This window comes from Exophiala spinifera, assembly GCF_000836115.1.
Source record: "Exophiala spinifera strain CBS 89968 unplaced genomic scaffold supercont1.6, whole genome shotgun sequence".
NCBI classification, from domain to species: domain Eukaryota; kingdom Fungi; phylum Ascomycota; class Eurotiomycetes; order Chaetothyriales; family Herpotrichiellaceae; genus Exophiala; species Exophiala spinifera.
This window is the reverse complement of record NW_015622518.1, coordinates 1,426,451-1,453,598: the sequence shown is the minus strand read 5'-3', so window position 1 is coordinate 1,453,598 and position 27,148 is coordinate 1,426,451. Positions and strand designations below refer to the sequence as shown.

The 27,148-nt window shown below is 52.2% G+C and overlaps 9 protein-coding genes across 9 annotated transcripts; 6 read left to right on the top strand and 3 right to left on the bottom strand.

Moving 5' to 3' along the window:
* Nucleotides 1–373: 373 nt before the first annotated feature.
* Nucleotides 374–2,208, top strand: PV08_08441 (uncharacterized protein; the record flags this gene model as incomplete). The annotated part of the gene is made up of 2 exons (XM_016382767.1): nucleotides 374–1,844; nucleotides 1,895–2,208. The coding sequence occupies 2 exons, from the start codon at nucleotides 374–376 to the stop codon at nucleotides 2,206–2,208; spliced, it is 1,785 nt and encodes a 594-aa protein (XP_016233470.1).
* Nucleotides 2,209–5,045: 2,837 nt separating this feature from the next.
* On the top strand, nucleotides 5,046–7,979 carry PV08_08440 (uncharacterized protein; the record flags this gene model as incomplete). Its single annotated transcript, XM_016382766.1, has 2 exons — nucleotides 5,046–6,518; nucleotides 6,573–7,979. 2 exons carry the CDS (start codon nucleotides 5,046–5,048, stop codon nucleotides 7,977–7,979), a joined length of 2,880 nt encoding a protein of 959 aa, XP_016233469.1.
* A 1,717-nt stretch (nucleotides 7,980–9,696) lies between these two features.
* PV08_08439 (uncharacterized protein) lies at nucleotides 9,697–10,863 on the top strand (the record flags this gene model as incomplete). Its single annotated transcript, XM_016382765.1, has 2 exons — nucleotides 9,697–10,357; nucleotides 10,436–10,863. 2 exons carry the CDS (start codon nucleotides 9,697–9,699, stop codon nucleotides 10,861–10,863), a joined length of 1,089 nt encoding a protein of 362 aa, XP_016233468.1.
* A 1,240-nt stretch (nucleotides 10,864–12,103) lies between these two features.
* PV08_08438 (uncharacterized protein) lies at nucleotides 12,104–13,990 on the top strand (the record flags this gene model as incomplete). The annotated part of the gene is made up of 3 exons (XM_016382764.1): nucleotides 12,104–12,261; nucleotides 12,398–13,018; nucleotides 13,126–13,990. The coding sequence occupies 3 exons, from the start codon at nucleotides 12,104–12,106 to the stop codon at nucleotides 13,988–13,990; spliced, it is 1,644 nt and encodes a 547-aa protein (XP_016233467.1).
* Nucleotides 13,991–15,544: 1,554 nt separating this feature from the next.
* On the bottom strand, nucleotides 15,545–17,459 carry PV08_08437 (uncharacterized protein; the record flags this gene model as incomplete). Its single annotated transcript, XM_016382763.1, has 3 exons — nucleotides 15,545–16,174; nucleotides 16,255–16,348; nucleotides 16,423–17,459. The coding sequence occupies 3 exons, from the start codon at nucleotides 17,457–17,459 to the stop codon at nucleotides 15,545–15,547; spliced, it is 1,761 nt and encodes a 586-aa protein (XP_016233466.1).
* A 709-nt stretch (nucleotides 17,460–18,168) lies between these two features.
* Nucleotides 18,169–19,126, bottom strand: PV08_08436 (uncharacterized protein; the record flags this gene model as incomplete). Its single annotated transcript, XM_016382762.1, has 2 exons — nucleotides 18,169–18,550; nucleotides 18,600–19,126. The coding sequence occupies 2 exons, from the start codon at nucleotides 19,124–19,126 to the stop codon at nucleotides 18,169–18,171; spliced, it is 909 nt and encodes a 302-aa protein (XP_016233465.1).
* Nucleotides 19,127–19,524: 398 nt separating this feature from the next.
* Nucleotides 19,525–22,616, top strand: PV08_08435 (uncharacterized protein; the record flags this gene model as incomplete). The annotated part of the gene is made up of 5 exons (XM_016382761.1): nucleotides 19,525–19,588; nucleotides 19,638–19,942; nucleotides 19,995–20,162; nucleotides 20,217–20,561; nucleotides 20,844–22,616. 5 exons carry the CDS (start codon nucleotides 19,525–19,527, stop codon nucleotides 22,614–22,616), a joined length of 2,655 nt encoding a protein of 884 aa, XP_016233464.1.
* A 264-nt stretch (nucleotides 22,617–22,880) lies between these two features.
* On the top strand, nucleotides 22,881–24,300 carry PV08_08434 (uncharacterized protein; the record flags this gene model as incomplete). Its single annotated transcript, XM_016382760.1, has 3 exons — nucleotides 22,881–22,997; nucleotides 23,066–23,532; nucleotides 23,673–24,300. The coding sequence occupies 3 exons, from the start codon at nucleotides 22,881–22,883 to the stop codon at nucleotides 24,298–24,300; spliced, it is 1,212 nt and encodes a 403-aa protein (XP_016233463.1).
* A 526-nt stretch (nucleotides 24,301–24,826) lies between these two features.
* Nucleotides 24,827–26,352, bottom strand: PV08_08433 (uncharacterized protein; the record flags this gene model as incomplete). Its single annotated transcript, XM_016382759.1, has 2 exons — nucleotides 24,827–25,955; nucleotides 26,075–26,352. The coding sequence occupies 2 exons, from the start codon at nucleotides 26,350–26,352 to the stop codon at nucleotides 24,827–24,829; spliced, it is 1,407 nt and encodes a 468-aa protein (XP_016233462.1).
* Nucleotides 26,353–27,148: the final 796 nt, after the last annotated feature.

Sequence of the window (27,148 nt, the reverse complement as noted above, 5' to 3'; positions counted from 1 at the left end):
ATACTCCCAAGGGGGCCAGGCTAGTTGGTGAAGCTGGATTCTTACTGGGCTGATGGGCTACTCAAGGCCCCTAGCGAAGCCCTTAGCTGATCCTCCCTTCACCGTCGCCGATCCCAGCTTTTCCCCAGACAGAGCAAAAACCTCGGTTCAGCGGTGGTGGGCATCTTGGCCGGGGTTCGAGCCCACTGGGCCTCACTGGTCGTCCCTTATAGGTTCCTTCCTCGCTGTCTCGATGGACGCAATATATAGTTCTGTCCCATGGCTCTCACTGGCGTAACTCTGAGCAGTTGTTTGTACCTTTGGGCAGTCCTTCTACCTCTCCTCTCCACGTCCAGGTTCGGCATGATCTTGTCTCTGTAGCTGGTCCACCACCATGTCTATCCCGAAGTCTCGCCTGGCGAATTTGGTCGGGCACTTTCTTCCCTCCTCGTCTACACCTTCTCAGGGTCTGCCCATTGACAACCTGGTAATCGATAACCGGAAAGTCGGGAGCCCCTCATGGTACAATCATCATACACTCTCTCCTTGCTTCTTTCTCCCGCGCGCCGCAGCCATTGAGCCAAACGCCGAAGCCATCTACCACCGGACAGCGAACAACAAGATCCTACGGCGGTCATACATAGAATTTGCAGACCGTGCCCGTGGATTTGCATACTACATCAAAAAGAAGGGTTACAAGAGAGTGGGAATACTAGCGACGAACACACCGGCCTTTCTCGAGGCTATATTCGGTATTGGCGCTGCAGGTGCGATCAACGTTGCTATTAACTACCGCCTGAAAAAGGACGACATTGCGTACATATTCGATCATGCCGATGTGGACGCCATCCTCGTGGATGCCGAGTTCGTTGGACTGCTCGATGACTATAAGCAGAAACATCCCACAGTACCCGTAATCATCGACACAGACACAGATGCCATAGAAGGCCAATTATGTGGGCCATTCGATGAAGCCGTATTGGAAGGGCTTCAGTATGACCAAGAGCAGGGCGCCTATGGTTGGGATCAATTAGAGTCGCAAGCCCCGGACGAATTCTCAGTTAACGCACTAGCTTATACTTCTGGAACGACGGCTCGACCCAAAGGCGTTGAATACACCCACCGCGGTTGCTACCTGGGCGCTTTGGGCAATGTCGTCGAGTCGGGTCTCTCATACCACGATGGAGAGCGCTGCAAATACCTCTGGACCTTACCCATGTTTCACGCCATGGGATGGACATTCCCTTGGGCCGTGACAGCAGCGAGGGGGACACACTATTGTCTCCGAAAGATCGACTACCCCGAAATATGGAGGTTACTGAGAGATGAGGGAATCACCCATTACTGTGCAGCCCCAACAGTCAACACTCTTCTTTGCGCGGACTCGAACGCCGCGCCGCTTCCAAAGCCGGTGCGAGTCACTGTAGCGGCTAGTCCCCCTACAGCACATCTGTTTGAGCAGATGACCAGTCTCAATCTTCAGCCGGTGCATGTTTACGGCATGACCGAGACATACGGGCCCATCACCAAGGGGTACATCATGCCAGAATGGCACCAATATCCTAACGTCAAAGATAAGTACGCCAAAATGGCTCGTCAAGGTCATGGCTTCATCACCTCTCTGCCTTGCCGGGTGATCAAGACCGAGGTTCCCCCTGGGACCGTTGTTGACGTTGAAAAGAACGGCCAAGAAATTGGCGAAATCGTCTTCATCGGCAACATTTGTGCCAGAGGATATTACAAGGACGAAGCGGCAACGAGGAAGTTATTCCAAGATGGTGTCCTACATTCAGGTGACTTGGCTGTTTGGCATGAGGACGGTGCCATCCAGATTCTTGACAGAGCCAAGGACATTATCATCTCAGGTGAGTTCAGTTCTCGTATCGGCGCCAGTACAATACCTAACATACCTCAGGCGGTGAGAACATATCTTCCGTTGCTCTCGAGTCCCTCCTCGTCACTCATCCTGACATTCTCGAATGCGGAGTGGCTGCGGTGAGCGACAGCCATTGGGGAGAGCGGCCAAAGGCTTTCATAACAGTTAAGTCGGGCTCGAACACGACTGGCGAAGATGTGATCCAATGGTCGCGAAATCATCCTGGAATCAGTAAATTCATGGTCCCACGCGAGGTCGAAATTGTACCTGAGCTCCCCAAGACGAGTACTGGAAAGATCCGCAAAAACATACTAAGGGACTGGGCGAAGGGTGCGAAAAGGGGAGGGGAGTAGAGTTCTGGCTTCTTGCCGGTGGCTCGCTCTCGGCATTCCTTCATTGTACAGTTTCCTTTTTTAGGGGTCAAGTCTTGGGATGACATGCAATTAGCTAGCGTGTCTATACATGGCATCTGGGTGTAGAAGACTTTGGGTCTCATGTTACATGTTCCCGGCAACGATTCAACGAGCTCCGATAGAGGTTTTAGCCTCCTTCCTACCTTATGCGCGGAGTATTTCCATTTTGACGAGTTGCAAGAAAAAGAGAAGAAAACAAAGTCCAATGTTGGAGCGATGGATAATCAGTCGTCAATCAGCAGGTACTGAAGGGAAGACCGGGCTCAGCACGAACAAATAAGTTATCTCTGATTGGCAACCAAACGCATATTTTGCACGTTTTTTGGACATCTAGGAATGTCCTTGGGGCAAAAACACAAAAATTTCCAGATCGGCTACTCTGATGTCGTGTGAGTTGCTGAGATGGCTGCACGTAGTTGGTCACGAAGAAGCCGAGTGCGTCGTTAGATTGTCATGCAAAGACTCTCCTGGCCTGTTGTCTTGTCACTGTTTTCTCTTGTCCGATTGATATTTCATGCCAGTTGAAATCAAGCTCCAGAATGCCGATCATTTCAAATGTTGAACATGACGGGAGAAATCTTCGGGCGATATCCAACACCTACGGGTATATGTCTGTCGCAATTGCACTTGTCGCCACAGTCCAAATCCCTTCAGATTCAAATCCTAGGTACTCTTTACCCTGAGATTGTGAAGCTGCGACTGCTGCTCGTTCTTCTGCTCTGTCTATCTACGGTGGCCAAACATCGATTGACGGCTCTTTGGATCTAACTAGATTTGGTTGGGACCGGCCACATGTTAGTTGAATAGTCAACGCGCATAGTCATCGTGGGCACCAGGCAGTCGAGTGTCGTTGAGCAAGTTTGGTATCACTCGAAGGCTTTGACAAAGACTGAAACCATAGAGCTCGCTGTCCCCAAGCTCTCAGGCTGAGCCGAACGTCAATCACGGAGTGCCGAAGTGAATGAGCACGGCGTCGGCGACTCGGGCCTTTCCAACGCCGCCAACTAGCAGAAAGGCCAATAGTACAATATGATAGTCTACTGCGAGATACTGTAGGCACGAGCCACCAAGAGAACCGGCAATGCAATGTCGGCGTGATTACTTGCCGTCGTCAGAGCTCGCCTTGTTCGAGGGATAACTCCCAAGTCGCCAGGCATGCGCAATGTGAATCCTGGTATGGATATGCTCAGCATGTGGTCAGACATGTTGCGAGATCCTTGACGGAGAAGACGACCAGCGTACAAACTAGTCTAGGCCAATACTGTAGGTGGGTAGTAGGTCGCCTACAACGTATACATCATCTTGACCCTACTTCATCACCAATACTAGTACTCCGTACTACAGAGTAGTATCGGCTCCCATCTGCAGGAGAATGGGTCTGTAAAGTGCCCTTCCGACGTACCATCTGTCTATTGGAACGGAGGTCATGGGGATCCATCATGCGCACATATTCAACAACAGAAGTTGAAAGACTGACTTCTTATTCACCGTTCGCTTCTGATTCGAGATCTGCATGTCCGCCTCTCGTACTCGTGCTATATGCGCTGTGGGTTGACCAGAAGTCTTCAGCGGTACGTTATCTCCCAATGATACCAACCAGATCGATCGGTTGGAGAGGAGCATAGACGCATGCAGCCGTCATCCCTGGCGATAAGGAAGCGTGTGGGAGAGTGTGAGGAGTGTTTGCGTATAGTTTATCGGGTGAGCCAAGTTATGCTCCATAGATGAAAGCAAAATAGCATCGAAATAATGCGCAGTCAAATCCTTCCAGAGGCTGCGGATCGAAGAAAAGTGCAAGGTGCTCAGCAGTATGTGTCCTGGTAGATAAAGGTGGCGGGGATGGAGCACGAGGACACACTAGACGTCATCCCATTGCAGAGGGCGCGGGTGGCTTGGATTAATCCTTGTAGGCGCAACGACCCCCCAAACAGCGCAAACTGACACCCCCCTAGAGCCCAATACTCCCAGGCACCGTGCGCCTGGTCAATTTCCCTGAGCACCTACTGTAAACCTTAGCTGGGGCTATTACCTATTACCATCTTGATCACTTGGTACCAGGTAAGTTGGGCATCGGCCACGAGGTCCCTCCTGCGTATTCCGTACCTGAGGCCAAAGCATGAGGCTATCACAGCCCTTGGCACAGTCGTCCGCCTCCTTCCCATCATCATCATCATTACTAACTCAGGCAGAGAGGCTGTCTCAACCACCACAGACACCACCGCAACTCGGCTCATACTCCATCTGCGCCTGCTGATCTTCCACCATTTCCCATTGTCTTCTCACCTGCAGTCGAATCCTCAATCACCATAACCCTCTACTGCATCACCCTTCGACATCCCATCTCCTTTCCTGTCCGAGACGAACGAACCCCCAATCCACCGCCGATCGTCTTCCTTGTCACCACCGCCGCCTCCCGCTTCTCCTATTCTCCTACCCTCACGTATTGTTACCCCAACCACAACACAACAACTCGAACAATTGCTTCTTCCAGCCAGAGCCTTACACGGTCGGTGGCTGCGTCAACGAGATCGTCCTTGTTCAGGTCAAAGCTTCCAACCGACCGCAACCGGAACATTCAAGCACAGAAATTCCCGGTTGACGCCCGCGCCATGACTGTCTTCACGTCGATTGTTGTGTTCGATCCTCTTCACTGAATCGTTGACCTTGGATGCGATTTCGCAAAACAAAACAAAAGACTTCTCTTCGTTGCCTACTAGAGATAACTTCGTCCTACCTCTACCTCAAACGATCTGTCGAACGCAGCGTTTCCCTACACAATGGCAGACGATATACGATTCCGAATATCGCCAATTCACACCCGAAATATGAGTTCTGTCACGGTCGAATCCGACAGTTCGGACAGTTCTCCTTGCCCTGGGGACGATGAGGATACAGACTATTTTATGGCTCATCCTAATGATTCCCAGTCATCCCTGGGCGCAGTCACGGCCATTCGAGATTGCGACGATGACATTGATCTCGACCAGATCCATCGCATGTCGCCCATCTCGAAACTTCCCCCAGAGATCTTGATGGCAATCTTGGCCAAATTGACGAGTACGGCCGATCTACGAAACTGCATGTTGGTCTCCTACCACTGGGCGCTGTATGCCGTGGGCATTCTGTGGCATAGGCCATTATGCAACAAATGGTCGAACCTGTTGAACGTGGTTTCAGCACTCGGACAGGGCGAAAGAAGCTATTTTCCATATCATGAAATGGTCAAGAGACTCAATCTGTCAGCAATCGCGGATAAAATCAATGATGGAACGGTTCAGCCTTTCATGAATTGCAAGGCTGTTGAACGCCTCACGCTGACAAATTGCTCCAAACTGACCGATTTTGGCGTAGCAGGACTAGTTGACGGAAGTAAAAAGCTGCAAGCCCTAGACGTGACAGACATTGATGCTTTGACGGACCGGACGCTGCATGTGGTGGCTGAAAACTGTCCCAAACTACAAGGCCTCAACATCACCAATTGTTCAAACATCACGGATGAGTCTCTGATTGAAATAGCGCAACACTGTCGACAGCTCAAACGACTGAAGCTCAACGGCGTGGTTCGAGCAACAGACGCCTCCATCACCGCAGTCGCACGGAATTGTCGATCAATCCTGGAAATCGACTTGGCCGGTTGTCATTCAATCAGTTCTGAGTCCGTCACAGCTCTGCTGTCCAATCTGTCCCATCTGAGGGAGTTGAGATTGGCTCATTGCATCGACATTAATGATGCTGCCTTCACCAATCTCTCGCCGAGACTATCTTTCGACGCCCTTCGCATATTGGATCTCACGGCCTGCGAGCAGGTTCGTGACGATGCCATCGCGAGAATCATTCCTGCAGCACCACGATTGCGAAACTTGGTCTTGGCCAAATGCCGGCATATCACGGATCGTGCTGTGGCTTCCATATGCAAATTGACCAAGAACTTACACTACATCCACCTCGGACATTGCGTCAATCTGACCGATAACGCGGTCATCCAACTAGTCAAGGCCTGCAATAGAATCAGGTATATTGATCTAGCTTGCTGTTCACGACTGACCGACGCGAGTGTCCGTCACCTGGCGCAACTACCAAAACTCCGCAGAATTGGGCTCGTGAAATGTCAAAATCTGACCGACTCTAGCATCATGGCTTTGGCTCATGGTCCGGTTTTGTTCAGCCCCACTGGCAAACTTGGTGTCCCTCAACAGTTTGTGTCCCTCGAGCGGGTGCACCTCAGTTATTGTGTCAATCTCACACTCAAGGTATGGTTTAGACGCAGATGGAGTTGAATTTCGAATGTGCTAATTGAGTCATAGGGCATCACGGCTCTGCTTCACAATTGTCCCCGACTCACTCATCTATCCTTGACGGGTGTGCAAGCTTTCCTTCGCGAAGACTTGACTCGGTTCTGTCGAGACGCCCCCGCTGAATTCACCCATCCACAGCGTGACGTCTTTTGCGTCTTTTCAGGGGAAGGCGTTCAGCGGCTCCGAGACTATTTGCTGCGCATGGCGATGGACGAAGCTCAGCGAGAAGGTCGTGAGGCTATCGATGACAGCCTTCTCGACGGAGTGGACAGTCCTGGAGCAGATACCGTTTCGGATGATGGCACAATTGATGGAAACGACCAACTAATGGACCCAGTACTGAATCCCCATCGTCATGGTGCACCATTTACGACCACGCCGCGGTCCCGGCAGCAACGTCCTCGAAGCTTGCACGAGCTCCCGAGCTATCACATCGAGATGCCTTTCGTACCATTAGAACAAGTAGGACCGTGGACGCCAGGAGTAGCTTTTGGACACGATGATCGCACCAGCCTCAACCTGATGAACACGGGCAATCTTTTCCAGCAAGATGGAATGGAGGGTCGATCCCGAAGTCCAGCAGCATCTCCGTTGTTTGTTGCCCTACCATACGGCGACCGTCCAAGAAGTTCGTCGCGAACACCGTCTAGGCGACATACCCTCGAATCATCTGACGGCTTGTTTGGCCCACCGCCTGTGCCGTTGCACGGGTACGGTGAGGGCAGCTCCAGACCTATGGACATTGGGGGTGGTCGCTACGGGCATGATCGACGAGCAAGTTATTTCGGTATAGAGGATTCCAGGACACAACAACAAGGATATCCAAACGTACACCTTTTCGCATCGGAGGGTTCTAGGCGGCCCATGCCTGGAGCCGCTCTCAGAAATCCCGGCGACGTACGAGTTTCATACCTTCGACCTGAACCTGGCTTCAGTGCCTTTGACGCCAACCACGAGGCGATCATGTCGACAATACCTGGAAGCCGGTCTGGGAGTCGACATGGCTCTAGATCCAATAGTCCTCAAGTGTCGCGTGTCAATAGTCGATCAAGGCTGGGGAACTTGCTACTTCCTCCACGAAGTTACGCGTCGACACCACCTAGTCAGACAGACTCAGGTGGCCGGACTAGTAGAGCGGCACGGAGTCGCGAAAGATCACGTCTAAGAGAGGAGGCACATAGGGAAGCCATGTTACAAGCCCTAGCTGAAGCAGATGCCGCTCAGCAACTTCGACCTGATTTTCCTCGAACCGATTCGGATCAACAAGGTGAACTGCCACTATTGCCTTCTGAGATGATGGAACGCGTTGTGAGGACTCCAGCAACGCCGGTGGATCCCAGTATGGAGCTCCCAGTCGAACAACACGAGCACGCGCCGAGGGAAGATACCGATCAAGATGTGACTATGACTCAATGAAGAACACGAGATGTACGTTGGCGGGATGATGGTACAACATTTTAATTGGGGTTTCCAGCATTGGTGATGATTCAAGATGGTGTTTAGCAGACGCATGAAAAGCCGCACGCATTGGGATGGGATAATCTTGTTTTGGTCTGGAGAGAGAATAGTCGATTACAGCATCATTTTTGTTGTGGAGGAGGATCTTCATCAAGCAAGCGTGGAGTTTGAACGCGGCACAGTGGGTGAGCAACAGGAAGCCAGACTTCTCTTCTCGGTATTGACTTATCTAGCTTCATGGTATGGATATTCCGACGACCATGGGGTCTTGCTGTGATAGTCAGCAGTAGCGCAATAGGCCTGATCTGTCTAGCGTTAGAGGTTAGCATCCTTGAGCGAGTGTGCAGCATTATCAGCAATTGGTATCCGTACTCCATACTTTCATTCGTGCAGTTGTTTCGATTCTATGACTCGGATGAGAGGCAAAGGCGAAAGGCCGAGGCGTAATTCCTGTCACCAATGACCTGAGGTATTTTGTCGTTTCTGTCCGAAGCAAAAGGATTTCATGCCAGCAAGAGCTTTGCTGACATTTATTCCACATCCCACACCCGGCCTGTGAGTACGGAGGAGATAGGATGTCCCTCGACAGCCTAGTGTAGTCTAGGTCGTTCTACGAGTACTTTTGAGCGTTTCATCTTTTCTCACGTGCAAATCTAGCTGCACAAGACGATTCGATTTGCTTCCGTTCACGATTCTTTACGAATATTGGACAGCGTTCCCGTGGACCGAAGATCTCTCTAAGCGCTCGGTAAAAGACGAGAACGACGCCAAAGCACCCTGGAACCGGCGTGGGTTTATCTTTAGACAATTGGTTCCCACCTCGGCGCTTGTCAATCGATCAATAACGATGTAGCAACGTTCATACATCCTTGTCGAAGGCGCCAAAAGCCGGTTAGCCTGGCACCTCATTGCCAGCATCACGTTCGAAGTGGCCAGTCACGGGCGAATGTTCGCCTTTGACGAGCAGAATCTACGCGTCGAAAGACGATCCCTGCCCAACTACTGCATTACTTGCATTGGCGCCGCTGGCCACGAAGTCCTATACTAATAATATCGATTCGTTATTTTTGATCTTTCCAAGTGGCCTCCCTTGCGATTCGCTGAGTAGGTAGCAGGTATGTTCGAGCCGCTTTTCTATCTCGACTTCTACTCCCGTGTGGGAATAGTATGGCAGTCAAGCTCCAGTTGTCGGGTGTGTTAGGTAGGGGCTGGAACGGCTGTTATTGGATCAGGCCCGGCATGTCGGCGCATGGGAGACGGGTATGGATACCCATCTATCTGTATGCCTTTTTGGTATCAAGGCACAAGGGTACAGTCGGTGCTAAGTAAGTTGAGATAGACGCATGGCAAACATCTTGCGTCAAGAACAAGCAATGAGATTTGGAGCTATTATTACTACTCACTACCTTGCCATTTTACCCGTGTGAGTGAGCGTGTGGGTGTGTGGATGAGGCACATGCATACTCGGTACTATCTCACACCTACAGAGTACATACTCTGGACCTGACATCTCTCTTCTGCCTCTACCTCTTCTTCTGACCTGTTCTTATTGACTCTTCTTACCTGAGCTGAGGACCTGAGCTGAGGACGGTTTCCGTCGAGATCGACAGCACAACGGCACAGTGGATCAATCACCACCATCAAATCGCCGTGCATGTAAGGCGTGTCCAGCATGATGCCTACCTCACATTTGAGACGAATGGCATCACCGTCATCTAAGGCGTCATCACTCCTCAAGGACGCCTTCGGCCTTATCGTCACCTTCTCCTCCTTAGTATGCCTCTCCACGGCGCAACAGCAATCCGACGGCACTCTTGTCGGATGTACCTCGATCCCCGGCTGCTCATCAAATACAGGCTGCACGGTCGGTAACGCGACCAACGTCTTTCTTGGAGCCACCGCGTTCAACGCCACTTTTCCCACATCGTCGTTGTCGTCGCCTGAATCCGAATCGGTAGAATTGACGTGGACGGTCGGCGCTCTCTCCTCGACAGCGTCATCAACGTCAAACACCCTATTTACCAAGAACTTCTACCTCGGGTACCCGCCCACGCTGGATCTGAGTGGCACAAGCGCATTCGCGGGATGTGCGCTGTTCTTTGAAGGGATCGCGCGGAGCATATCATTGAACAACAGCGAATTCGGGAGCATGACGTGCGGCGCTGCCTTGGGTGAAGGGTGCGCGACCGACTTGCTCGACCAGGCGGAGACGCAGATCCAGACGCTGCTGAAGGCCGAAGATGCTTGTGCCAAGCTACAAGATATACTTGAGAGAAACCCGCCGCAGAGTTGTAGGGGGCTGGCAACTGTTACGTGGGGGAGTATTGTCGCGAAAGGTATGTCAACAACGTCCGGTCGGAACTGATGATGGGACTGGGACTGGGACTGATGCGCCGTGTTTTATCTTCTTTCAGACCTTACCGGCGCCAATGCCCCGTTGTCACCACCGCTCCAAAGCTCATCATGTCATCCCACCCTTGGGGGAGAGGATTACAATGTCGCGCTGATCGAGACGCAGACCGTCAGGTCCGAGGAAGTGTCCAGCGACCACACACCCTTTTTCTACTCCATCACCCCGGTCGTCAGTGTCTTCTACGACGCATCCTCTTCCACTTCGGCTTCGTCGAATGCCAATGCCAATATCAATACCAAGGCGTACATGTCCTGTCTGAAGGTTGTCGATGATGGAGCGTCAGGATCTAGCGGCGGAGGTGGAGCTGGCAGTCTCTCAACCCAGTCGTCCAATGGTGCTGCTCCTCTCACGTATATGTCTAGTCGGTCGAATCTACTGGCTTGGGTTCTCACTTGCATGAGTCTGACAGTGGTCTCATTCTCGGCGTGATGACTGTTCTGATGGAGAAAAGGGCAGTCAGCTAACGCCAGTTGGATCCATATTGTCATTTTTTTTTCGACGACTACTCGTCTTACTCGCTCGCTCACTCACTCAATCACGCCCCGTCCTTGCGAGATGCGAAGACAGACTCTCCAAATTACAGACCCGACGTGATCACGGTGGTTGATACAAAGGCCGGAGAGAACGCGACTACGATCCGAAGCAAGTCGGATTCGAGTGCTCAACTCTCGAACCCTTGGACCTGGGTATCAGTTTGTACACGGGCTGATTATGGACCTCGATGATTGTGTATACGGGTTAGTGTTGAACCTCGGCATCATTGTGGCCAGTGGGGGCTGGCGTGGATATATAGCATACAGCCGAGTCAGGAATCAGAAGAGGGCTACACTTTATGTATGCATGCATACACATACATGGGGACAGTGACGCAGCAGTCCACAGCGATTCCACAGTCAGTGATGAACGCACGGGGAAACAAAGGTCATGGAGAGGATACTTATTGCGGGCAAAAGACCCAGTAGTCCGGTGTCCCGCAAGAATGGCAAAACAAGAAACCGAGGATCCATCACGAGTATCATACGGAGTACCGTACCAGGGAAAGATATAGAATACCACCGAGCTTTTGCTGATTCCAGCTAGTCACGCTGAATAAGACGGCTAGAGCTATCCCGGCGAGGAGCCTCGCACCCTAGACGGCTAAGCTCCCCCCTCAAGGCTTATGTCAACCATACTTCTTTTCGGTGCGTCGCCACAACTGAGTAGAGAGGAGATGGGAGAGAGATTCTGGGAAGAGCGAGTGCCCGGTTATGAGGATCTCAACCGTGAGGTCACGATTGATGAAGAAAATATCTCGTGAGGACGCGGGCGCAGGCTCGCTCGGCGCCAACCCCGATATGGCGGCATTTCACGATGTGCATGGAACAGATCAAAATCAAGTGAATGGGAAAGGCTAGAACGCCCAACGCTGAAGGCCTCGATGGGGCTAAACCACGACGGGATCCGACTGTCTAGAATGAGGGTCAGGAGATAACCACAGACAGACGAGCCAGTGGCTTCGTGAAATGCGCCGTTCGTAATTGCTGACATTTTTGCCAGAGCAGAGGCCACCCCATTTCCATTCTGGAGCAAAGCTACGTCTCTGATAGCGCAACTTGGAGCAGAATGATGAGTGGATATAAAGAGACAGCAGTGGAAGACGTCGGTTTGTTCTCAGAAAACATGTCGCGACATGGACCCTTGGAAAATCATCGTCGTTCAGCCCTCGAAGAAGGTCAAGACCAGGAACGACGAGCTGGTGGATGCAGACGCTCGTTCCCATGCTGCGAGGGTCTCCCACTCACGGAAGAAAAGAAGTGTCGATGCAGACGGTCGAAGGAGGACGACGCGGTGAGCCTTTCTTTTTTTTCCCCCCCCCTTTTCTCTTTTTGCTTCAGGAAGTGCCCATGAAGGTGTCTGGCTGTCTGTCTGTCTGTCTGTGACATACAAGTACCGGTAACTTTACTCATACCGTCATACATCAAAGGCAACGGCAGCAACAAGACACAGCTCTCCCGGTCCCAGGTCCGCGTACAGTTCTGGGCCAGTCCGGTGTCGACCCCTTCGACGGGGACAATTCCCGCCGACTGCCTCTTCTCATGCACGAAGCGTTGGAATATGCCTACGAAACCACTTGGCCTTCGACATTTCCCACCCTCAAGCGGCCTGCTTTGACAGCGCTGCGCATGGCCTGGAGAGCGGCGGCAGTGCATTCACAATTGGAGTTCCACTGTCAAGTTTCCAACGCAGCAACGACGGCCGTCGTGCTTGCGGATAATCCCACGGTCAAAGACGCTCTGATAAAGGTCCGCCTGCAGCACCAGATCCGGGCGATCGAAGCCCTTCGGAAGGTGTTGACGGAGCCGGCGTGGCGCGCGACTGATGAACTTCTGATGAGTGTCTTGAGGCTCACAGGTCAAGGAGGGCCAACCTTGGAGGCAGACTTCAAACAGTCGTTCCCAGCGGCTCCTCTGTCCGACGCTTTCTCCATCAAGCTCTACGGTCGATTCGTCGCGCTCCGATTCCACTACGACGCGGCCATATTCATCGTGACTGCCATGGGCGGTGTAAAAAACGTCCACCCTGCCGTGGTGGGGATTCTTCAGATGTAAGAAAAAACCGAAAAAGCACCCACAACCCCCCCCCCCAAAAAAAGAACAAAGATCTGTGTAGACGTCTCAAGAAATGAGGTTACTGTGCTGAAAACCGTCACAGGATCGACGTTGGCTATGCCACGCATCTCGGTGAGCCGCCTCGGGTCCCCTGGGCTCTCGAAGCGCCGACGATACCGGTTGATCCCTACGACGTGCAGGCCTCCGCGCTGGCCGAGAACCTGGGCGCGGGATTCAAGGCGCCGTCACTGCTGTCCCCGGAGGCGCTGCTGGCTCCGCTCGAGCATGTCATCGAAGAGGCATGCCACTTGACCATGGTCATCTACCAATACCAACACGCACGCGAACCGAACATGGGAAGGCTTCTCGCCATCAAGGACAGAGCACTGTATTTTCAACACATGCTGTGCTCGGTCCCCCCTCAGACACCGCCCGACGACCACGGGAACAACGAGGCAGTGGATCACCGGACCGCCGCCATCCTCCGGGAGTGCGTCCGTCTCAGTCTCGTCTGTTACAGTGACCTGGTCCTGTTCCCGTCGGCGAAGACGTACATTCTCAGAACCCGCGTGAGTAACGATTTGAAGACGTGTTTGAAGAAACTCGAGAAGAAGAAGAGGACGAGGAGGAGGGAGGAGGAGGAGGCAGCGGCCACTACTCGCGACGACGATAATAAGATCGACTGTCCCGAATTGATGATTTGGATGACGGTCATGGGGGGAGTCACGTCGACCTCGCCACAGACGCGAGCTTGGTATTGCAACCGGCTGAGAGAATCCATGAACGCCGTTAGTGGTGGTACCAGTACCAGTAGTACTGATGATGATCGGCGCAATCGGGACTTCATGAGTCTGCGGGATTTCACCGACATGCTGAAACGCCATCTGTACTGGGACGAAATACTTGAGGGGCCCACAACCGCACTCTGGTCCGATGCGACGACCGAACCGATCTTATCGCAACCCTGAGCTGTCTGGCATGTCAACCCACCGAGGTCCAGGGGATGTGTGTGTGTGTGTGTGTGTGTGTGTGTGTGTCTGTGTGTGTGTGTGTGTGTGTGAGTGAGACAGAGAAAGAGAGAGAGAGAGAGAGAGAGTGTGTGTGTGTGTGTGTGTGCTATACTAGTTAGTTTACTGTCCGGAATATGCGTTGTGGACATACCCCAGCTAAGACCTGAGAGCGGGAGGGCATAAACAGGGTACAGTAGGACAGCCCTGTTTTTCGAGCGCCGAAACAACACGTGTCATGCATGCATTCATGTCCTCATGGTGAATCCAGGTGTAGACCCGTCTCAACCGTTGGCCTTCTAGCTAGTAGTAGGGGTGGTGGATGATATTAAACATGTACAAAAGTGACGGAGCATACACAGGTTTCCACCTTCACATCCCATGGGAGTTTCTCACTAAACTAGCAAGGAAAACAAGTATCCAGAACATGGTTAGTGTCCCTTTCCCCCCTTGATGAACCGCTCCGTTCTGTGCGTGGCCTGATACGGGGTAAGCCCCCCCTTGGATGCATTCAGACTGTGAGTCCCGTAAACTGCCAGTAACCCTCAGTTCAGCCCTTTGTCACTCAAATGATGATACTGGCAATAGACATATTGACACCAAGCCTAGTTAGTGCACACGACTGGAATGGATTGCGCAGGCTTGTGTACTCTGTACCACGTCCTCTGTACTCCGTACTACTACACAGCCATTCCAGATCTGTGGCCCTGAGGACGCGGAACGCCAACTACCTTAACTAGTGCAGAGCGCTCTGCTTTTGTGGACTGGGTATGGCGGCGGCTCTGAGAAGAGCCATTGATTGGAAAACGAGTCCGTTGATTGGGAGATAGTCGGGCGGCTGTCGCCTTTCGCCTTTGTTGTGTGGTGGATGGATGTACTTTGTACTCCCAATGCAAGGTAGTTGCAGAGATGCAGATGCCCATGCAGACAACTTGGCCCCAACAAAACACGTTCGGCACTGCATCTGCACAGTAGAAAAGGATGGGCCGGTCTCATTCGGACCGAGGCCCACGCGACACGACAAGACCAGGCGAGGTCTTGATGGCACGCACTCTTGCTGGGTGCCTGAACTCAGACCTCATACACTGTACAAGTGACCCGTATCCCCCCCTCAGCATCGCGTTGTGTACTCTGCGCGCAGTAGTTTATGGCCTATGGGTTTCACACTCCCCATCGATCCAGAGGCCGGGGGGGTTGATTTCTTTCGTTTCTCGCGTAGAACTTCACTGTAGCTCGTGTCGCTTTCTTCCCTTTCACCTGATAACTTTTGCTCTTCGAAAAGGACTTTACATCAGGTGATTCTTGACGAGAAATGCCGCAATGGACGCAACAAGCTGGCCATGCCATGTAACCCTGAAGTCTTGCCTCAAAGTTGTCCAACCGCCGACGCCTGACTGATTCCACACATCCTCCTTGCCACTTGCTGATGGCGCCGCGGCAAGCATAAGACCAGTTCAAGGGACAGATGGCAACGGACTCTACTCCAAGCGTCAATCAAGGCTATGCTGAAAAGCTTCATTCCGCCAACAAAGCATTGACTCGACTTTGCAAACTCGACAGCGACTCGGGTTTGAACTTTGACGGATATCCCAGCCTCTCCTCGCGCGGCACATGGAGTGGGACTGTTGGATATTTGGACTCGCATCTGCCAATCTTAAAGTCGGGGTAGCGGTCGTAGAATGGCGAAGCAATGCGCAGATGCTCGATGTTTTGAATAGGCAGGCTGTGTTGGTGTACCAGGGCCAACAAGTCCCGCGAAGCCGGGTCATAAGTCATGGACGATTTCGAGATCGAAAACCTCCCACGTCCGGCCTTTTCCAGAAGGTACATGTCCCAAATGCGGAAAGTAGAACCCCCTGCTAATCGGGACTGGTTGCTGTTGCTGCTCCTCACTGCATAAGTGGCGGCTGGCTCGACTATCGTATGTTCCAGGCTTGCCTGGCACAGTTGATCCACGTTGATCTTGTCTTGCATCTTGATGCATCTCTCGCGGATGTCAGGCCAAGGCAGCCAGTCAATGGCCGGAGAATGAGGAACCAGACATTGTAGCTCCGTGGGTCGGTAGAGCGGGTGAATCCTTTCCAAGGTCGCTTGGCAAGGGAAAATGCGAAAGAGTTCGAAGCTGAAGATGTGACGGTACACGGTCTGGTGAAAAGATATAAGAGGAACAGGTCAGCTCAACGATGCGTGTCCGGGGTGGGGCGGTCAAGAACAGTCGTCCATACCATCATCTTGAAGCAACTCTCGCTGGACGGCCAAGCGGATTCGATCAGCCAGGAAAAGGCCTCGGCCACCACTTTTTCCCGAAAATCTGGAGGTCTTTACGACATGTAAGCAACAGCGACAGAGCAGATCTGTTTGTCGAGGGAACGATCAGAACAAGGGACACTTACTTGACAAGTAAATGACGGAAAGCATCGTGGAGAACCTTTTGAAAAGCCAGAATATGTTGAGAGATGTGTGTGGTGTCAGGGAAATTCACCATGTTCCTCCAAATCGCACTTGCACCTCCAATGATCGAATACATTGGCCAATTAAAGTAGATGTCATTTGTGTATGAGACCGGACCTCTGGCTTCCCCATAGCCTGTCGATTGCTCATCTTGAAACTGTTTGTCTTCATAGGCCCATGGCAGACAGTTGGGCGATCGATCTCGCACCGGCAAAGTTGGAATTTGCATTAAACTAAGGCCGGCGGCACGTAGTACTGCTTGCTCAGTCATTCCCACGGCTTTAGTTTTGTCAGAAGGGGTGGATATCGTCTCGACCACGTCATCCGATGGGATGCCATCTACCCAGTAGCTTGGATCAAACCACTGATTATAGGGTGGGATATTCTTTGAACTGGATGTGAAACCGGCCTGCTCGCTCGAAAGAGGTGGCGAGACCCTCGTCCCCTCCTCACTTCCGGTGATAACAATACTCGCCCAGTCTTCTTCGGAAGGTTCAGAAGTGGCGTCTATGGCGTTTGGGAATCGTTGTCTAGGTTTAGACGCTAAATTGTTAGAGTCAGGAAGAGACTCCCAGCCTTTTTCAGCCGGAGTGGCAGTACTTTCATACGTGCCGTCGGAGCTGCTTGATCCAGCAGGCAGGTTAGCCAGGCCTGGAGCAGGAAAAATAGACCCGAATGGATTTGAGTCCAGATCTTGAGACCTGTCCATGCCGGTTTCAGTGCCAATTGATGGTGGCGTTGGATTGAGAGACGCAGCAGCTTGAGTGGCGTGCGCTGCTTGTTGCGCTTCAGACTTCATCTCAGAATTGCGAAGCAGGATGCGCAGGTCGTAAGATTCACCTTCGAGCTCGCGCACTCGAGCCCTGGTATGCTCTAACTCATCCTGAAGAAGCTGGATCTTGTCGAGCTGTCGTTGTCGCCATCGTTTTTGATTCTCACAATTTTGTCGACGGCGTCGGGCAGGATCTGTCGTGGGCATTTTGGCATAAAGATACACGTAACGCGAACAGATACCGAGCGAAGTGGTGTACTACATGGAGGAAGTATGAGAGGATGTTGTTCGACCAGAGTTCGGAAACATTGTCCGCGGTGATGGGAGTTGCTCGGTCTTGTGATGATGCCGTGGTCAGACAGAAGTAAGATGCCTAAGTTAGAGAGGAGGAAGCAGGTGTGGGAGCGCCAACGGGATCACCTAGAGGCGGGGTTTCCAGGCTTCTGAGGCTAGTCAGGTCTAAGTTAGCGAGCCATGTGAAGCCTAGGCCTAGTTAGCCCGGGGGCACAGGGAGGCCTTGCGACTCAGGTAAGGCTCGCTAGGCGTCAAAATGACGCTTGTCCCTCACCATCCCCATCACCAGCGACCACATCACCACCACCAGCGACAGCTATCAATCTTCTTTCGGGCGGCGGAAATCTCGTATTTCACGAGTCCAGCGCAGCCAACAGCCAGTCAACCCCCATTATGCTCCCCGTATTCAGGTGAACCGATGAAGAGAGACACCATGCCAAGAGGAAGATGGACATGCCGAAGCATGTGGGTGCCAGGGTTTCCGTCCCTAGAAGAGCTTAGTAATCCCTCATGTGCACTCCGCCGGCCGCTTAACATGCTTCTGGATTCGAAATTACATGGAAAGCGACGTTGCATTATACCTAGAACTATAACATATACAACCTGGCATTGGTGGTGTATTTCAGGCCAGCAGGAAACCAAGCAAGTCTGTCTTGGTCCGGGCACCAACGTTATGATGCCTATTCTCCTCCCACACCTCGCCGCCCTCCCCGAATTGGTTTGACAGATGGCCTAGGAAGAAGTCGAGATTTTTGTCTGCCTGTGGAAATGCCTCCTTGAACGTCGTGTACAGATCCTTGACCTGCGGTTTCGCTGGTGCATGTGTGATTTTCTCAGAGAACAGATTCAGGTACCTCCGCATATGAGCCATATCCTCTTTGGCGTTGAGCTCCCAGCCGGCTTCTAGATGACCTGGGATGATCTTGAGAGGCTGAAGGCTCTCGATGACGTCCAAGGTTTTCTGCCATGCTTCCAGAATCTGTGGAGTTTCAATTTCCTCGACCCTGTTGAAGATGATCAGCACTTATCGCGAACCTGCGAGTCTCGGCCTACCAAACATGTGTGCTCCGCGCGTAAACGGAATCACCACAGATCACGACCTTTTCTTGAGGTAGCCAGAACACAGTGTGGTCGACAGAGTCGCCCTGTAAGGGCCCTAGCAGGACAATGGGCGAATTCGGGTCGCCGTCCAGCTGCAAAAAGCTAAATGTAAAGGGCGTCGGCTTCCGAGGCTGCTCGGGAACATCCTTGCCAAAGATTGACGGCCAGTACTTGATTTTATCATCGTATTCCCGGTCTATACCCGCGCAGACGTAGGGAGCTGCGTAGAGGACAGACTCTGGGAAGGCTTCGAGGATCGGGTTGGCAGAGAAATAGTGGTCAGGGTGGTGATGGGTGATAAAGACAGCCTTGACAGGGAGCGGCGTTGTCTCCTTCGTCCATTTGACCACTGCTTCTGCATCTGGTATCAAGAAGGGAGGATCGAAGAGAATCGCAACCTTAGATCCAACGATTAGGGTCGTAACACTGGACAAGCCTTTTTCGCTTGATGAGCGGAAGAAACACTGCAGGGGGGCCATCTTGTTGGTGGTGTAGCGATCCTGGCTGGACTCGGTATCGGCGTATGGGTGTCCCGGGATTGTATATAGTACAACTGCCTAACCTTTGATCTTCTGAGCGCGTCGCCATGATATATGTCGTTGCGGAGAAGAACTGGGGTGTGGTGGGCATTACTTAACCCCCCGGATGTGTTCCACGGCAAACATCTTCTCTATCCCACAATTTGGGAGTTAGGTAATCCCCATGGGGTAATGTGGGATGGAAGTTTGGATGGAGACACAGCTGATGCAGTAATATACGTGCTTTTCGAATAGCGTGAATCGTTTCTTGAACGGACTTCCTGCTGTGTGTTGCAAGACCACAGAACACACAACAGCGACATCAGGCTGGATCAGAAATCAGTCATCAAATAATAACCATGTCTCGATTTGAGCCAGAGCCTTTCCTGGACCGCTTGAAGGGCAAAGTTGTCTTACTTACAGGTGCAGTAAACGAGACCCGAGGAGACGGTTTTAAACTCATTCAAGACAGGCGGAGCACATGGAATCGGTGCAGCACTGGTGAAGTTCTGCGTGGAAAGAGGCGCCCAAGTGTGCTTTGGTGATTTGGACGAGAGGGCTGGAAAAGCATTGCTTGAGGAGGTCAACAAGGCCAGCAGTGGAATTTCCGTTGCGTGCTTCAAAGCTACAGACGTAACTCAATATCAGTCCTTGCTTGAACTGTTCGACCTCTGTTTACAGACATATGGGAGGGTTGATTCTGCAGTATCATGTGCTGGCATCATCGAGATTGGTAACTGGTTTGATCCGAGCCTGGACTTAGCCACAATTCGCCAGGTGAGAACAAACATCTTACTCCTGACGAATACAAGCACTAAGGGAAATATAGGTGCCAAACCAGAAAGTGCTAGATGTCAATCTGCTGGGGTCCCTTTACTTTTCGAGGATCGCCTCCGTATACCTTCGGCAGGGACGAAAGGATGGAGACGACAAAGCTTTAATTCTATTCTCATCGGTAGCTGGATTCAAAGAGAGTCCGGGCTTGTTCGTGTACCAGGTACGTTCTCCCAAGTGATATGATGCCTTGAATCGAGACTTATTTGTGCTCTAGGCGACCAAGCATGGCATTCTGGGATTGATGCGTTCGCTCCGGCTATATCTACCCCCAACGACTGGAATCCGAGTTAATGCGATCTGCCCTTGGATGGTTCCGACCGCTATGACTGAGGGAATTGTATTTAGCTGGAAAGCTGCCAATCTGCCCATACAGTCAACAACCGATGTTGCTAGGGTAGTGGCTGGAGTTGCCTGTCAAAAAGAACTGAACGGCAAGGCCTTCTATGTCGAAGGTGGCCGGGCCTGGGAAATCGAAGACAATATCGACCGTCTCGAGCCTCAGTGGCTGGGTGAAGAACAATCAAAAATGCTAGCAAAGGGCCAGAGGGTGCTGGGTGAGGTAAGACAAACGATCTGAGCTGTTATCTGAGACCGACTAACACGACTTCACAGGGCATGGAATGGACGAAGAAGCCATAGAACTCCATGAATCTGAATATGTAGACACGTATGTAGCTTAGTGGCCCACCATATTCGTGCAAAGCCTTAGTAATCAAGCAAGTGTGTGTGACACGACTTCGTGCTTCTCCGCATTCATCGGTCGCCATGTTCAGACCAAGAGTGCTGTAGACATTTCTCACTCCTTGTTCGGCCTTGAGATTTTCGCTGCTTGCGGCAGCAGATGATGAGGATGGTGCAAGCACAGCTACCCTCAGCAATCCCGCGGCGGGTATTAAGAAGCCTCGCGCGAACATCCACTCTTGACTTTTTCTATTCGAAACCTCCACGGTCCAGGTCCTTTACCCACAAGCCTTCACTGTTGCTAGTCGCTCGTCCAATACCTCGACCTCAATTACCGTTTCTCCATCCGGCGACGCGAATAAATGTTGTTCAAGCCCATGTTGGGCGTTTCATATCCACCGAACGCAAGCAAAGATGGAAAGCCCAGCTCTGGCGTCAACTGCGGTTCCATGCCTACCTCTGGCCGTCAGTCTTCCTCGTCACTATCATAATGATAGGCGTCCAACAAACAAAATTTGAAAGAGATTACCCTACGCCTAGAGATTGGTCTTTCTGGAGTAGATGGCTTTTGCGCAACGCAAAATTCACCGAACTTAGCGAGGGTGCTAAAGTCAGCCAGGTGCTGACCGATTGGGCAAAAGCTGGGCGATACTATCTAGGGGTTCTGGAAAGACTGGAGAGTGAAGACTACGATGGAAAATTCTTGCTTCCCTCCGAAGCTACCGGGACATACGCAGACAGCTTGGGAATAGCAGGGTTCGACATCAGTGCCAAAAGCGACCAGTGGAGGCGGGGATATCATGATGCGCTCATGGGGGCCGCACGAGCAGCGGAAAATCTGGATGGAATGTGCCGGAGAAAGGAGGACCCAGCTGGCCGAGTCTATTCTAGGGAAAGCATACCTGGACCAGATAATCCCAGACCGAAGCCACTTCCCTGGGACAAGAAAAGAGGGCACGAGACGCCACCAACGCAAGATGAAGTGGAGGATGCCTTCCCATCACCGGAAGTTTTCTACATGAAAATTTTGACTACGAAGGGATTCGACACGGGGCAGCGGCTGGACGCAGCGATGGCATATGCCGATTGGTGCGATTTTAAAGGGTTGACTGAAGCGGCTGAGGACACATACAATTGGGCTATGGATATTGCTCAATCTGGGTTGCCAGGAGGTGCGGCAGACATTATCGACATGAAGACTGGGATGATCGCCAAAGGCAGAGAAGATGAAGTCAGCGAGAATGTCCTCCGAGTGTGCACAGCGTATGCTGTTCATCATGCCAGGGCTGGGAATGTTAAACAAGCCTTGCCCATTTTCCTCAGTGTGCTGAGGGTGAGGAAGAATCTACCACCGTCACCGTTTGGTGTAATCGGTCGCAAAAAGTCGGCACCACAGGACGAAGGCTTATGGCCATATATCTCGTCTCTCAAAGACTTGATCATTGAACGACCATTTCCGGAGGCACCGCCCAGCGGGAACGAGAGGCCATACCACACTTTAAAGGAAGCTTGCGAAGAAGTTGGCTTGATGACTTATATTGGTGAAATCCTCTTTGCCACAAGTGACAGCGAACGAGAAAAGGGACTCAGCTGGACTAGAGACAGTGTCGAAGCTGCCGAAGCAGTCCTGTGGGTTATGGAGGAGCAGAAGGAGGATGACGGGAGAGAACGATGTCGAGAGTGCCTCGAGACAGGACTGACTAATTGGAAAGAGATGTCGCGACAAATGGCACGCCTAGCGGCCAGGAAGGAACAAGAAGCTGAGAATGGATCTGGCTGGCTCGGCCTTGGACTAGGAAAAGCACAACGGATCGCGGAAGCTCAAAAGGAAAAAGCAAGATGGGAGGAAGAGAATGTACAGATCCAGCTGAGGAAAGAGAAGACTCTGCCTCTGACACAACCTATAAAGCCACAGCCTCAAGGATGGTTCTGAAGAGGTCATCTTTGGCTTGATGAAGCGGAGGTCAGTGAGAAGCTGACGACGAAGGTACCTTTTTAATGGAAACTCTATGAGTGTCGTGTGCACCATGCCTTCTTCGTTTCGATATCCAGGGCTCTTTGTCAGTAACGGTACTTGGCTTCCTGGCTTCATCATCGGCAGCTCGTTGTTCCAGTCCGGCCCCTTTACTGCCGGCGGACGATGTTGTTTTTTTTCTCTTGTCAAGCCTCCTCTCCACCATTCGCATTTTTTTCAAGCATGGAGTATCGTCGACGTCTCATTCGTATGCAATTCAAGCGTGCAGTCGCCTACACTTTGTTGGCCGCCGGTCTTGTGTGGTTCATGTCAGTTGAAGTATTACACAGTGGCTTCTCCGTAAGTCTTTGTGTCGAGATACCTCTCCAATGGGCCCTTCTCTACGACTGACCATGTAAACATTCCAGTCTAGCACCTACCTTGGTGACAGCGCATGCAATAATCGAGAGCACCATGGAGAGACAACGCCTTCTGTCCTGACCGGTCCGCCCCATGGAAATACTTCTTCTCCGTTGGCACCGTCGAGTGCGATTGACACGTTTGCGGGCTACAAATACAGAAACCACACGGCGTGCCAGATAAGCTCGCTGGACCTTCACTTGCCTTCGTCGGCCGTGTGTCGAAACCGAACGGCTCTCTTGCAAGCCTTTTCTGGCGGCGGCAGAATCGGGCTTGATCGGCCCTACTTCCCCCTGGGCTGTGACATACGCTGGTTCACCACCGAAGAGGCGTGCCAGATCCTCTCACGCTTCGAGAAGGTGATTGTCATTGGCGACAGCATGATGAGACACGTAGTGGGCGCAATGAACGTGCTCCTTCGTCGGGACCTTGGCTACGGCGCCGTCACAAACTGGAACTTTAACGAGGAGGAACTGTAAGGATCATATCATTATATTTTGCCGATTGTTTTCGTTTTCGTTCTTTTCTTCTCCTTACTCAAGTCCCTTCCAAGTTCAAGACGCTACGTGATTTATTGATCGCTGACTGCCAAACAACAACATCACACACAAACAGGAGAGACTGCTTCTGCAACCACCAGATGGACGTCAAGTCCTGTTCGGTCCAGGGGATTTTTTCCACATCTTCTGTTCTCGAACACGACCCTTCGAGTCTAGCGTGTCCGCCCAACCAGCCCGTCGACCTGGTCATCGAAATGATGCTCAAGTATCCCCTGGACCCAGAGGAACTGGCGCGGTTCCGAGACCTGCTGTCCCCCCGAAAACCACACAAGCCATACGCGTTCGTGTTCGGCCACGGCCTCTGGAACGACCTCGACCTCAAAGCGAGCATGCACTGGCTGGACGGCATTCTGGAAGAAACAATCAAACAATCGCCTTACTATACTCGCTACGCGAGCGGTTCGGGGCCCCCGTTCTGGCCACGGCTGTTTGTCACGCCCAACGCCGCCGGGCCACAGAAACCAGACCAGTGGCTCGTGAGTCAGGGAAACAAAGCCCTGATGGTGTTTGAAGAGAGCGTCCACGTCGAAGCCGGCAAGCGCGGCGTCGAGACCCTGGGAACGTGGAATATGAGTATCCAGGCGACAAAGTACGACGGTGTCCACTTGGACCTGAAGGGGAATCTGATCAAGGCCATGGGCGTGTTGAACTGGTTGTCCATGCTGGACATTGACGCTTGGTGAAAACGGTAGTATAGCCTACTCCGAGGAGCAATGACAATGACGATGAATGATGGGAAGATTAGATCTTCACAGTTGCATTAGCTACATGACGTTCCGCCTCCAAATACCTCGTCACCCGTCTGATTGACGAGATGCCATCGTCACATGTCCAGGATTACCCCCTCTCAGAGCGTAGAGAGACCAAGACGTATCTGAAATTAGACAGACAGACAAGAGCAGCGTACTCGCGGCAACACAAGAGACTTCCGGGCCGGTCAGGATGAACGGGATAGAGATCAGAAAAATGTCATATCCCCAGCGAGAGGAAATGCACCCAAGGTGTTTCGCTGTTCCGGCTCGTGTGTGGGCACGAAAGTTCCAATGTTGTTACAATTCAGGCTATCTATTATCCGTACACTCCGCGTTGCCATATCGTAAATGCTACCGCTGACGCTGACGCTGATGCTGATGCTGGTAAAAACTTTATTAACAAAAGGTACAAGAATTCCCATTTCAATTCGTCTTGCCTTTTGATTTTTCTTCCTCCTCACGCCCTCCTCATCAAGTTCCACCCAGCGGCGGAAACCCTAGCCCACAGCAGCAACAGCGCCGTCACAACAATTCCGACACCACTGAACAGCTGAACGCCCAGCCAGTTGTCCCCATCGCCCAGGATGGCGCCGGACACGGGGGTGCCGACGAGCAAACCGAATGCACTGATGAAGAAACACTGACCCATCCTCGTGCCGAGCTTACGCATGTCCTTGGTCAAAGCCACGATGGCCACGGGGGGCATGGACACAAAGCCGCCCGAGAAGAAGCCGTACAGGATCGCAAAGACAATGATGCCGCCGAGGTTATGGATGCCGATCCATATCAGGGCCAGGATACCCGTCATCATCGAGCAGGGTATGAGCACGTTCAGCGGGCCCACGTGGTCGGCAAGGAAATTCGGGAGGATCCGGCCTGGGATGCTTGCGGCGTTGAGGATGGGGAGGAGGTAGAAGCCCAGGTTCTCGTCCACAATGTGCTTCTGGATAGCGTAGTTCTGGACATAGTATATCGGTCCGTAGAAGCCCAGGAAGCCGAAAAACATGGCGATGCAGAAGAGCACGTACGGCAGCTCGGTCAAGGCGGACAAGTCGACCAGGTGGCGTTTCTGTTTGGGCATGAGGCGAGGCTTCATGACCAACACCGAGAACCACACGGTCACGAACGAGATGAATCCGAGCACGCGCGTGGCCCAGCCAAACCCAATCTGCTGCTGGAGCCGGCGGAAGACGATGGGGTAGATGACACCGCCGAAACTCGAGCCCGAGGCGGCCAGTCCATTGGCCAGCGCCTTCTTGGTGGAAAAGTATTGCGGTAAGATTGCGACGGACGGGATGAAGAGGCAGCCGTTGCCGATGCCGATGCAAAATGCCTGCGCGAGCATCGTCTGCCAGTACTCCTTGCAGAGGGAGGTCATCATGAAGCCGAACGGTATGAGGACCGCGCCTGTGGTGATGAGGGCGCGAAAGTAGCCGGCGTCGTACGCTGGGCCGGTGATGACGCCGACTAGGAGGAGGAGAAAGGCTTGGATCGACCCGATCCAGGATATATTGCTGGGTGATTCGTGCCATAGCGGATTATTTTCGTAGTACGTTTGGAAAACGCCGAATGTATTGACCGTACCCCTGGTGCAAGAGCATTGAGTTAGTCAGTCTGGTTGAGGCCAAGGCACCAGGTAATTCAACGCCAATATCACGGTCCGAACAGAGACAGATCTGGGGCAAAGAGGCAGGGGAGGACGAACCAGCAATTGAAGAAGAGAAAAAAAGATCCTAGAACCTGGAGCCATGCGTGAAAGCCCCCGTTGGGTGGAGGGCCAGGCTCATTGATCTTTCCGTTCTCATGATGGGCGGTATCTTCTTCAGGTGTAGACGTGTCAATATTCGCTTCAGCGTCAAGAGCTCGGCTTATATTGGACTCGGTTCTGTCGAGAGCATTGTTTGGTCGGTTTCTGGAGGAATACCGGCTTCTGTCGGCTTGAAGGTCCTTTTCTACATCAAAGTCGCCGGTCGTAGAGCTCATGGCTGTCACTCTCTCCTCTGCTCCCCGCAGCGGCTGGCAGGTCAAGCCAAGGTATTTAGATGGGCTGAGTATGTGTTTGGAGCCAGAAAGGAGTGGATTGTAAATGTATCGAGAGATGCACAGGGCCCAAGTACGGTTGGCACCGAGATAGATTTCTGAATATTAGACCTGATTGGCATGGCACAGCAATAGTGAGAAGCTAAATAGGGCTGGAAGACAATTGCAGAGATTTATAGAGAAGCGTGGACGTCGTTCACGGCCCATAGAAAAATTTGGGCGTGGAGTATGGATCAGGTAATGTGTACGAGGGCGTAGTAACTGGAATGAGTGTGTGGTCGGTAATGAAGGCGGGGAAGTACACAGGGCAATCATCATGTCCTGAACAGGGTCTCTTTCTCGTACTTCATATGGTGCAATTCTGCCCATTGACTCACAATCCTCTGTGTGATGTACGAAAGGCCAAGGGTGAATGAACAATGAGACGCGGTGACTCGCCTAGGGAGCGTCGTTGGTGCCGAATAGCCGTGGAACAATTCCCCGAGAACTTACAAGACCATTGTCCGAGACCGGTAGTTTCGTTGTGCTGCATGTTTCTGGTAAGCAACGGACTTTTCAATCGTATGCGACGCGCAGTGAAGCAGTCAGTGGTTGCTGGTTCACTAATCGTTCTTTTTGCGCCCTACGAGTGAGTCCATGGGCGGCGCTGTGTAATTGGAGCCTCCGGAATGACCGATCAACTCTCGGTCCACAGTAGAATGAGCGGAGAAGGACATTAATAATGCCTTGCTCCAATCCG